Below are 12,241 nucleotides of genomic sequence, written 5' to 3' on the forward strand. Positions count from 1 at the left end.
CCTTTTCTGTATTGCATTATAGTTAATTTCCCTTCCTTATGAAGTTTCTGTTAGCTAATACTACAGGGGTATTGGGGCATGTGTATATGTATGTATATCCATATGCATGTATTTATAGTGGTATATGTGTACATGTGTATATACATGTATATATGTATGTATATTTCAAATATGTCAGGAACAGACTTGAAAACCCAGAATGGTAGACCTAGAAGTAGCCTTCAAAGTCATTTTTGGCCAAACTCATTATTTTAGAGTTGGGAAAATGAAGACCCAGGGAGGAGACATGATGTGTTCAAGGTGAACTATAGTAAGTTAGTGGCAGAGTCAGGGCAAAAAACAAAGTTTTTTCACTCTTATCGTACTCATATTTCTCCTCTATTATGTTAGCTTAGGTAACACAAAGGATAGAGTTCTGGACTAGTATTTGGGAAGACCCAGGTTTAAATCCAGCCTCAGACATTTATTAGCTATATGATTCTGGACAAATCACTTAACTTGTCTGTCTGACCTGTAAAATGGAGATAATAATAGCACCAACACCCAGGATTGTTGTGAGAACCAAGTGAATGTATGTTTGTAAAGTATTTGTAGCCCTTAAAATGCTATATAAATATTAGCTATTGGTATTAACATTACTATCTTGATAAGCTCAGTCAGATATCTGATCAAGATATAACATGTTGAATGAAAAGGCATCTGTGAGACATAGTAGAACTCTCTAAAGCTTGGACTAAATCATCATTCTCTTGGCATTCTCCTTCATCCCAGACCTAGCCACCCCTTGGGGATTCGGTTTCTTTGGGGGAATGCATCAGAGATCATTGGCTAGGAGAGGCTGGAGGTGTCAAAGTGTCCTCCACTGGCAAGAAACACCACATAGGCAGAAACGTGGACTTCATATGAATTTTTAATGCACAGAACAGTCCTGTCAGGACCTCTGCTGGGGTGAGTCTATGAGCAGTAGGAAGTAGGCAGGAGTTCTGCAAATGGGAGAGCATTAAAAAAAAAAATCTTCACTGGGAAAATTTGTCAGGTCTACTTTGGGGAGATGGCTACAGCCAAAGGGGCTGTTCTGTGTGCTCTGAGGCCTGGGTGGAGAGGCAAAGTAGGGATAGGTGAAGGGAGACCACAGAGAGGCCTGTCAAAGTCAAAGGGAAAGGGAAGGAAAGGTAACATGTGGCCCCCATCAGAATGCTCTCATTTTGGGATTTCTGGAGTCCATAAGAAAAGGTTTTAAAAAGGTGAGACTTTATGACTGAGTCAAATAATGCCTCAGATAAGAAAGGAAGAAAATAATGAATGATCCCGGCTGCTACCTACAGTCCCTTCAACTGTCCATGGGAGAAAAAGTCTGCCTTGGCCTTTGTGGCTCCTTCCAGTCATCACCCTGTCCCAAACCCCACCCAGGATCCAGGCTCCTCATGTGTCCGTCTGGCTCTCTGTACTCTGAGAGTCTCTGTTCTTGGCCATCCACAGCCTGAGGCCAGTCTTCTTTCTCACCGCCCCTTGGAATCACCATACGTGTTGCGTGCCATGGAGACCATCTTCTCCTCACATGTGACTTTAGTGTCCTTGAGGATGCTATACCAGACCATGCCGGCAGGCCGCACCTCCTCACTGCGGCAGAAAAGGTAGGGAATGGTGTCCACGCGGCTCTGGATGTAGGCACTGCGCAGGAGGGTAGAGCAGTGGCTGCTGACCTTTTCCAACCTTCTCAGGATCAGGTGGGCTTTTCTGAAAGGCAGGAGGAAAGAGCAGTTGGAGAACCAGGAGCCAGCGTCTATTAGCACAGAATCATGGTATTATAGGATTTTGAATTGGAAAAGATTTTTGAGCATGGCCACTGATGCTTTGGCACACTCCTTGAATCCCTACACACACTGAAGGAACTTTGGGTTATCGTTTCATAGATGAGGAAAGTGAGGCATACAGAAGTTAAGGGTTTCACCTGAGATCATATAATGAATCAATGGCAGAGTAGGGATCTGAACCTCAATATCCTGACTTCAAAACAAATCTAGTGTCTTTCCTCTACACCATATTGTCTTTCAGTATTCCAGTTGTGCTACTTATTGGTCATAGGGTCAAGGGCAAGTTACTTTACCCTATGGCTCTTCATTTTCTCATCAATAAAATGGAAATAATACTTGCCCTATATACTTTGTATAGATCATAAAATATTAGAGCGAGAAGGAACTCTGGTGATCATTGATTTTAGTCAACTTTTTTTAACTCTTACTTTCTGTATTAGAATCAATATTGTGTTAATAGTACTAAGTACTAAGGCAGAAGAGTGGTAAGAGCTAGTTCAGCATTTGCAAAGACATAGCACAAGTGCAGATCTGGCACTCCAGGAACTGCTCTGTTCCCCCTCTTCCCAGTGCCCAAAGACATCTTTTGTCCTACCCATCTGTCTAGCTGCCCAAAGCAAGCACTTCCTCCCTCATCTCTCTCCAGTAATGGGAGGGGGTTAAGGGTGGAGGGCTCACAGACAGCTTGAATTTGCCCTCTGGGCACTTGAAATCAGAAAAGTTCACCAACCATGAACTAGGTAATGAGAGTAAAGTGACTTGCCCATGGTCACACAGCTAGGAAGTGTCTGAGGCCAGATTTGGTTCTGGGACTTCCCATCTCTAGGCCTGGCTCTCTATCCACTGAGCCACACAGCTGCACCCTTAGTCACTGAATTTTATAATTGAGGAAATATTTATAATCAAATTTACAATCAAATGGAAGAGCCAGGATTAAAACGAAGTCATTTAATCTCTTTGAACCTTAGTTTTCCAATCTGTAAAATGTTTTAGATGCAAGGTGGCTGGTTGAACTAATGATTTGAGGTCCCTCCCAGCTCTAGAACCATGCTAGGATGCATCGCATGGAGACCATCTTCTCTTCACATGTGATTTCAGGGTCCTTAAGGATCTCTACCTGGCCATGCCAGCTAGCCACACCTCCTCACCAGAAGCGGTAGGCTTCAAAGTTCTTTTCCAGCTCAAAATCTCTGCTTCTATGAATTATAGGCCTAAAGAAGTAAAGCCATTTGCCCTAAGTCATATGCAGGGTAGAATTAGATTAGAATGCCAATCTCCTAATTGTCAGTCAAGTGCATATCCATTTTGCAATGATCTAATTTATGTGAAAGTACTTTGAAAACTGCAAATTACCATGTCAAGGTAAATTTTTATTATCACTTAAGAGAAATGAGTTTGATATGTTTACTACAAATTGTATACAGATATTCTTCCTTTGATTTGTTCTTAACTTCTTTTATGATCTAACAGTTCCTGAACCTCCACTTCTACCCTTCCAGGATTTGAGAGAGCAGATCCATGTTTGCTCTCTCCACATTAAAAGATCACAGAATTTGGAAATGGAAGGGGCTTTAAAACATAGAACGTCAAAGTTGTAAGGAAGCTTGGAACACAATAGGTGAAAACAAAGAAGATAAGATGGAAGGAACCTTAGAGGTCATGTATCCCAATATCTTTACTTGGTAGAGGAAGAAACAGAGGGTCCGAGTTTGTTAACTTGCTCAAGATGATACAGAGAGAGGATTTTAAACTAAACTTTTCTGACTTCAAATCTATTGGTCCTTCCATTATTTCATGATTATAGTCAACAGTTCCATAAGCATTTATTACATGTCCAATATATGCAAGGTACTGTGCTAGGCAGTGGGGCCACATGGACAGACTGGAAGATTGTCCCTACTCTCATGTAATTTATATTCTGTTGGAAAGATCTGAAATAATTGGAGGAGTGATTAAATACTAACAACTGGGGAGATGGGAGAAGATCTCCACCCAGAAGTAGCACTGGAGTTAAGCCTTGTAGAAAGCTAAGTGGCTGAGGTAATGAGAGAATGCCTTTTAGGTATTTGGCACAGCCTTGGCAAAGGTTTGGAAGTGGGCAATGGAATGTTCAATTCAGGAAGAGCAAGGCGGGGAGACTGTTGCATTGTAAGATAGGGTGTATGAGGAGTTCTTTCGTGTCCTTCAACACTAGATTCCCCCACCCCTAAATTAAGAAGTCTGAGGAAGGAGGCAGGGAAGGTTTTGTCTTGAACCATCTGTTCCAGTGGAGAGAGGCTGACTAAAGCACCTCAAAGTCGGCACTCAATAAAGATTTATTGATTGTTTAATCATATAATAACTTCAGGATGTTGACGGGCTTCTCTGCCCAGCCAAACTCACTTACTTCATGGTTGCCAGAGCCTAGATTTGCTAATGGAGTCGAATGTTTTTGTTAGGTCATCGAATATAGCATTTCCCCTAAACGCTAACCTTTCCTGGAGACTCTTAAGAGAGCAGAAGTGGCTCAGCCCTGGGGCATTATATTCTATACCAGCCTTGTCCCAGCTTCTATTTATAGTGAGCAGCCAGAGGTATGGAGGAGAAGGAGAAAGGAAGCCAAGTTTAGGTATTGTTCCAATATTCTCACTTCATTACTTACTCTCATTGGCAAAACGTTCATACCATACCTGATGGTCCAAGGAGGGTGGGGAGTGGGTTAAATACTTGGATTAGGAGAGGGGGAGAGAGTGGATAAGCAAAGAGAAGGCAGTTATTTAATTAGGAAAGCTTTAGGGAATTTCAACCTTGGATCAATGCACTCTACTATTTTTCTGACATCTTCACACAGTCCTACTGATTGAGATTCTGAAGCGGAAACCTCCTGGCTTCAGAGAACTCCAGGTTAAAGTAGGGGGGAGGATATGTGAAGGGACTGACATTAAGTCGTGGGGTCTGTGTAGCTCCCTCCCTGGCTTTGAACCTCTCTGGCTCTCTCATGTTATTCTCTCTTTGCCTCAGATGATTTGAAAAGATTGCTGGCTCTGACTCCCTCTCAGGCAAAGCCCAGTCTTTCCCTCCCAAAATAACTCAGGGCCAGAATAACTCTTCCCACTGCAGACAAGATTGAGGGGCAGAGAAGGTATCCTGCTGTGACATTACAAGTGCATCTGCTGTATCTTATATGTATCCTAGAATCATAGATTTAGGGCTGACAGGGATCTTAGCGGTCATCTTATCCAATCCTGTCATCATATGTATGAGGAAACTGAGGCCCAAAGAAATTAAATGACCAGTCCAAGGTCACAGAGGCAACAACTGGTGAAGCCAGAACTTGAACCCAGGTACTTTGGCTCCAAATTAAACCAAATCACTAATATAAGTTTACATGTATTATTTCATTTGAGCCTCAATTGAGCCTCAAAAAAAAAGCCCCAAGTTCTTTATGTGTATCATTCCCAGTACACATTTCTCTTCAGCAGTCTCACTTTTGCCTTCATGGCTACATGCCAATGGGTTCGCTCTTCCCTGAATGACTCTCTATACAGTCCTCTGCAATAGATTATGAGCTCCTTAAAGACAGGAACAGTTTTCGCTTTTCTTCCCATTCCTAGTGCTTAACAGTGCCTGGTATATGTATAGTAAATACTTAATGCTTGCTGACTTGACTGTACTTAGAATCTTTTCTAAACATTCTCTTCATTTCTTCATGCACCTACATAACCCATCCTCATCCTCTCTCTGAGCAGGACCTCACCAAATATTTCCCTGAAAAAAAGTGAGGCCATTCAGTATGTTTCTTTTTCCCACCAAACTCCTCATTCCAATATGCATCAATAGCATCACCCATTTTCATTTCTTTTGCTTCAGTCTCTGAAGAGGCATCCATTCACCTTGAAAATATTCCTTTACAGGTATCCTGAATACTATAATCTCCTTTCTGCTCTAGAAACTTGTGCATTTGATCATCCCCTCCTTTTTCCTCTAATTTTCAACCTCTCCTTTTCTCCTGGCTTCTCTTCTACTTACAAAAGGACTCAGTTCTCTTCATTCTTAAAAAAACCTCCGCTTGATCTTACCATGCCCCCAAAAGACCCAATATATCTCTTCCCTTTCATAGTCAAACTCTTACAAAAAAACCCAACTGACTAATAATCCTTGCCACTCCCTCCTCTTCTCTCCAATTTTTCATGCTATATTACTTCTTAATCTCATTTGGTCTGATTTTTAACTGTATTGTTGAACTGAAACTGTTCTCTCTGAAGTGACCAATGACCAATTAATTTTTAAATTTGATAATCTTTAAAAAAATATTTTAGTCCTTGACCTCTTTGTAACATATGGTACTGGTGATCATAGTTTTCTCCTAGAAAACTTCTCCTCCCTGGGGTTTCATGACAATACTCTTTTCTGATTTTCATCCTACTGACTTGGTTGTCCCATCTTGGTCTGCTTTGTAAGAGTATGATCTTTCTCCCACTTCCTGTTTGTAGGTATATCTCAGGACTATGCTGTGAACTCCCATCTCTATCTGTACTCCTTCACGTAGTGATTTCATTAGTAACTAACACCCATGCAGATGGCTCCCAGATCTATATAATGAAGCTCAGTTTCCCTCCTTAACTCCAGTCCTAGAGCACTAACTAGCCATTGGACACCTCCAGCTGGATGTACCCCCAACAAATCTCAAATGTAACATGGTCAAAACAGAAATTATCTTCCCTAAAATGCACTTCTTCCGAAATCTGATTAATCTTCCTGAATGCTTTCTCTTCTATGGGTTTTGGTGACATTTGTTTTTGGTTCTCTTCCTACTTGTCTGACTATTCCTTCTCAGCCTCTTTTGCTAGATCATTTACTCATGTTATGTTTTCTAGCTCTGGGTGCAGCCCAAGGCTCTCTTCGAGGATTCCTCTTCTCTCTCTACACTTTTTCTCTTGATTACTTCATCAGCTTCGCTGAGTTCAGTGATAATCTCTGGGCAGATAACTCCCAGATCTGTTCATCTAGTCCTAGTCTCTCTCCTGAGCTTTAGACTTGCATTACTATCTATCCATTGGAATCTTAAATTAGATGTCCTGTCAGAATCTTAAACTCAATTATTTCCAAAACAGAACATGTTATTCCCCCCACCAATCCAACCCACAGCACTTCAGAACTTCCCTATTTCTGTTGAGTACCACAAAGCTTCTTAGTCATTCCAAGATCCTCACAATCTGGTCCCTACTTACCTTTAGACTCTTATTAAACAGGCCTCTTCTCTTATTCTCTCTACTCTTCATTCAATCAATTTATGGTCCAGCTATGCTGGCTTTCTTACTATTCCTCATACTTGACATTCCATCTCCAATCTCTGTACTCCATTCCTAGACCTCTTCCCTCTTCATCTCCCTCATTTAGAACCTCTAGTGTAAAATCTAAATTAACATCCAATAACTCCAAGTATTATATTTTATAAGATTTGTTAATAATCACTTGTAGTAAAAGAAACGAAAGGACAAAAGTAAAAGCCTGAGTAGTCAGCTTTCCCAGCTGCGATCAGGGCAAAAGAGAGAGGGGCAGGGTCACACAAAAACTTTTATCTCCAAAATGTAAGGGCACACATAATGTGAGAACAAAAGTGGGATGCTGGGAAAGAGAGTTTCTGAGGAACAAATTCTAATTAAACAATAGTCTTCATCTCTCAGCTCATGTGTTTTCCTCTATGTGAAGCTTTTCTCAATCCCTCCAGCTATTTATGTATTCCCTCTCAAAAACTTCAAGGTATCTCTCATTTTGTGTACGTGGTTGTTTCTCTCCTTCCCCATCTTCTAGAATATAAACTCTTTCAGAGCAGGGACTGCTTCATTTTTGGTCTTAGCATAGCATTTGGCATAGAAGCATTTAATAAATGTTTGTTGATTGGTTGATTGCTTGTCTCATTGATTCAAGTGATTTGCCCTAGATTATTCAGGAGTAGAGTTGGGAGTAGAATCCCAGATCTCTTCCTTCTATGTTTAGAGGTCCCACTTAAATTCCTGAGTCAGAGGGGTGAATAGGATCTCCAGTTAAGAGAAGTGAGAGAGTGATGCCTAGACAAACACAAAAGCATAAAATTAATTTGAAAAAATTTTAGGCAAATTGGCAAAATTCTGACTCATGGTCTTTGATGTGTGAAATTTATGTTTTAGTTCCTCTTAAGTACTCCTCTCCTTCATATCTTCTACTCTGGCCCCTACACTAAGTCCATTTCTTTACTGTTCTAGTTCTGGGAAAATCACCTAATATGCATTAGGTATTAACTGATAAAGGATATTTGCAAGATGATAAGATTCCCTGGCTCAAAGCATTGAACTTGAAGGTCTGGGTTTGACTGTGGATTCTATAATTTGATAGCTGGGTGACCTTGGACAAGTCATGTCAACTCTCAGAGTTTCAATTTTTTTCCTTCTTCAAATGGGAATAAGAATAGTTGTGCTCCCTACCTAACTGGGTCATTGTGCGGAAATCTCTCTGTATATCTTGAAGATCTTTGTTAAATGGGAGTTATTATTGGAGTCCAAAAAGTATTCACTACTTAAAGGAATAACTCTCTGATGATAAATTCAGGGGGAAAGGGATATATATTTGGACAAGGAGCCCTGCTTGGTAAGCCTATTATCTCATTGAACTGGAGGACCTCTACTTCACCAGTTTGTTTATAAAGCTAGCTCTTGGGAAGAAAGCAGATAATTTAAGTGATATCTCCCTCCTTCTTTCCATTGAAAGCCAGCCCGAAAAGTGGATTCATGTGTTGTCTCTGCCCTCTATTAAAACAACACAGGCAAATAAGTTACATTTACCCCCTGCTTGGAGTCAGTATTTGAACTCGATTAGCTGGACTTATTCCTTCCATCCTGGGGTTTCCCCATCTGCCAGGAAATTTCTTGTCTGGTTGAAGCACAGGCATTCTCTGATGGTCATCAGCAAGACTGAAGATGAGGTAAGACTTTTAAGGCACCTCATGGGAAATAGTTTTCTTTGGCTTCCTAAATTCATACCAAAATGGTAGAGGATAAGGTGGAAGATGAGAGCAATACAGAACAGGAGAGACAGCTTGACATCTATCTGCTGCCACAACAAAGCTACTTAGGGGGGAGAGGGGGGAGCAGCATGGGCTTGGATGTTGGTGGGTGAGTAAGGTGAAGGAGACATAGAATGAAGTGAAAAGAAGTTGAAAAAATGAGGGTATATTTTGGGACAGCCTTTCTGATAGGCCTTTTAGATATTACTAAACTTGAGATGAAAAGGATTAAAGTCAAGTTCTTTCAGGATGTCATGACTCAGCTGTGTAATTATAGTCCTATAGTAAACCTTTAGAAAAACTAGGATCAAGGTCTCTGAGTCCACACAGACCTCTCTCAAGTGGCCTTGGACATAATGTGTTCCTAATTTTCTTGGCTATGATAATAGCTCAAAAAGCACATTGCTGAGGAATGATCTTTCAAGGAAGAGAAAAGAAAAACGAGTGTGACCAGCACAAAGATTGAAATGAACAAAACTAGCAATACTTTTGTGCTTGATTTGCTCCAGTGGGTGCATTTGTATGTGAGGATAGGAAGCAAGCAAGATTCAAAGTCAAAAACTAGACACCCAATAAATAATGACTTCTATTTGTTGTTTAGTCATTTCAGTCACGACCACATTTGGGGTTTTCTTGGCAGAGATACTGGAGTGATTTGCCATTTCCTTCTCCAGCTCATTCTATAGACAGGAAAACTGAAGAAAATAGTTAAATGACTTGGCCAGAATCACACAGATTGCAAGTTTCTAAGGTCAGATTTGAACTCCGGAAGATGAATTTTCCTGAATTCAGGTCTGGCACTCTATCCACTGTGCTACTTAGTTAACCAAGTCTCCAACTAGTAACCTAATAAATAATGATTTCTATTGTTATTGTTGTTCACTCATGCCTGACTCTTCATGACCTCATTTGGGATTTTCTTGTCAAAGATCCTGGAATTGTTTGCCATTTTCTTCCCCAGTTCACTTTACCTATGAGAAAACTGAGACAAACAGGGTTAAGGGACTTGCCCAGGGTCACACAGCTAGTAAGTATCTCAGTCAAAATTTGAACTTAGTTAGAGAAGTCTTCTTAACTCCAGGCCCAGGGTTCTATCCACTGCACCACTTAGCTGCCCCATGACTTCCATTACTACTTTTAAGTAAGGCATAATTTTTCTCAGTGCAGAATTTTCACATATGAACAAAAGAAGTTTATAATACAAGGTGCTTTGTGTCAAGATTTTTAGCATTAAGTTCTAACTTTTGATTTTTTGGTCTTTGTGGGGCAATGGATGGCAAAGTCACTCTGCCTTTACAAGAATCAGGTAGTGAGCTCTTCGTGATTGGCAACAGTGAAACGAATTTGGTAAAGCCAATTAATGGATGGTGTATAAGAAAGCATGTGCTGAGTAGGAGGCTGGACCAGAGAACCTTTAAGGTCTCTTCCAATTCAAAGGACTTATGAAATGGTAGATTTGAGATGCACAGAGCAGAAAAGGAGGACTTCAGACATTTTGCTCTTTGGGGACAGTCGAGGAGATAAGTGTGGGGAAATAAAAGTCATTATGGTAAATATTTTCCCTCATTTCCTGATAATTTCTGTTTCTTATGCATGACAACTCTCTGTGAGAGAGGGGATGAAGATGTTATTATCTTCATTTTAGAGAGGAGGAAACTGAGGCTCAGTAAGATGAAATAGTTTGACAAAGGCCACATGGCAAGCAGCAGAGGCAAAATTAAAACCCACATTTTCTAACTATTACTTTTTTTCTATTATTTGACCAGAATTTGCCTTTTGCCTCCACAACAGTTTTTGTACATGTGCCCATTTCTTTACTCATGTAGTCACTACCCTAGTTTAGGCCCTCAATTCTTCTAACCTGGTCTGTTTTCTCTTGCCTTGAAGCTCTTTCTTTACCAATCCATATTTCACATAGATGCCAAAGAGACTGAAAGTTCTAGTCTATGCTCCTACCCTTTTCAACAAATTCCAGTGAGTCTCTTTTCCTTCCTTGTTGGTGTAGTCCAGTTATTTTCATGGTTGTGTCTGATTTTTTGTAACCCCATGTGGTTTTCTTGGCCAAGATACTGGAGTGATTTGTCATTTTTTTTGCTGTAGCTCATTTTCCAGAGGAGGAAACTGAGGCAAACAGGGATAAATGATAATGCTGAAGGGACTTTAAAATGTAGAATGTTAGAACTCAGAATGTTCTCTGTTTCCTTCTCCATAAAATGACAATAATATTGACACCCATGTCTGATTGCATTAAATAATATATGCAACTTGTTCTTATTGGTGTTGATTAGTTGTATCCAAATCTTCATGACCCATTTGGGGTTTTCTTGGACAAGATACTGGTGTGGTTTGTGATTTCATTCTCCAGATCAGGAAACTGAGGCAAACAGGGTTAAGTGACTAGCCCAGGGTCACACAGCTAGTAAGGGTCTGGGACCAGATTTTACCATGATAATGCGCATGTAATAAGTGCTTAGGTATTGATTGATTGATTTCTGCTACATCATCAAGTAGAAGAGAGGGTTGTCATCTGTTCATGAGGACTGTGTTCTCTCACCATGAACCCCAAAAAAGTAGAAATGTGAGTAATTACTGAGTAGAAATTGGGATTTGAGATGGAGACTTCAATCCTAAATCCTTGATTTCTATAGTATAAAAAATTCTTCTTGGAGATATCCAGTGTTTTGTCTTATAAACTAGTTGTGAATGGTCATAATATTTCAGACCTTAAATATGACCTAGTCCAGTGTAATATCTAGGTTTGTACTCTTTTCAGTTTATAGATGGGAAAATCAATGACCAGGGGAAAGAAGTGACTTACCCAAGGTCGCACAGTATGTTATGGGCAGAGAAAGATCATTTGACTTCTAACCTGGTAGCTTGCCTTTTCATCTCTAATTCTGAGAAGCATGACCAGCTGCTGCCTCCTTTAGAGACCATAGAACAAAACCAAGAAAGAATGAGGAGGGAAAAGAATAAGAAATAGAAAGGAGCTGCTTATGACATGCTGAGAGGAAAAGAGAGGTGGGGAGAAAGAAAGAATGATCTGCTTGGTGTGTGTTGGGTAATAAATTGTCGCACAGCTCTTGGGTTGCCAATTTAGTCCCATAAATCAAACTTGAGGCATTTCCAAGTGTTCCCTTGGCAGGGGGGAAATGGCAGGTCAGAGTGACCACTTTTTCAAATACTGGAAATGAAATCTTTCTAAACAGGGACCTGACCTAGCCCTGCCTGTGGCAGGAGGAAGCTGTGGAGGAGGGTCCAGGAACACTAATTTACAGTGTTATTAACAAAGAGAGATTAGAAAAGGGAAACCTTAGGAAAGTAGCCACTCTCTATTGGACTGACTGGATCAGATAGTTCTTCTCAGGGAAATTTCTCTACTTTGACTTTGCTTCTTTTATGGTCT

General features: G+C 40.5%; 1 protein-coding gene across 9 annotated transcripts in view; it reads right to left on the bottom strand.

Moving 5' to 3' along the window:
- Positions 1 to 892: 892 nt before the first annotated feature.
- The window catches only part of ASTN2 (astrotactin 2), a 1,150,327-nt gene continuing 1,138,978 nt past the window's right edge, over positions 893 to 12,241 (bottom strand). For all 9 annotated transcript variants that reach the window (XM_007474538.3, XM_007474537.3, XM_007474541.3 and 6 more), the window contains one exon: positions 893 to 1,737. In XM_007474538.3, coding sequence (XP_007474600.2) covers positions 1,500 to 1,737 — 238 coding nt within the window. In that variant the 3' untranslated portion in view covers positions 893 to 1,499. The remainder of the gene's footprint in view (positions 1,738 to 12,241) is intronic.

This window comes from Monodelphis domestica, chromosome 1 (genome assembly GCF_027887165.1).
Source record: "Monodelphis domestica isolate mMonDom1 chromosome 1, mMonDom1.pri, whole genome shotgun sequence".
NCBI lineage: Eukaryota > Metazoa > Chordata > Mammalia > Didelphimorphia > Didelphidae > Monodelphis > Monodelphis domestica.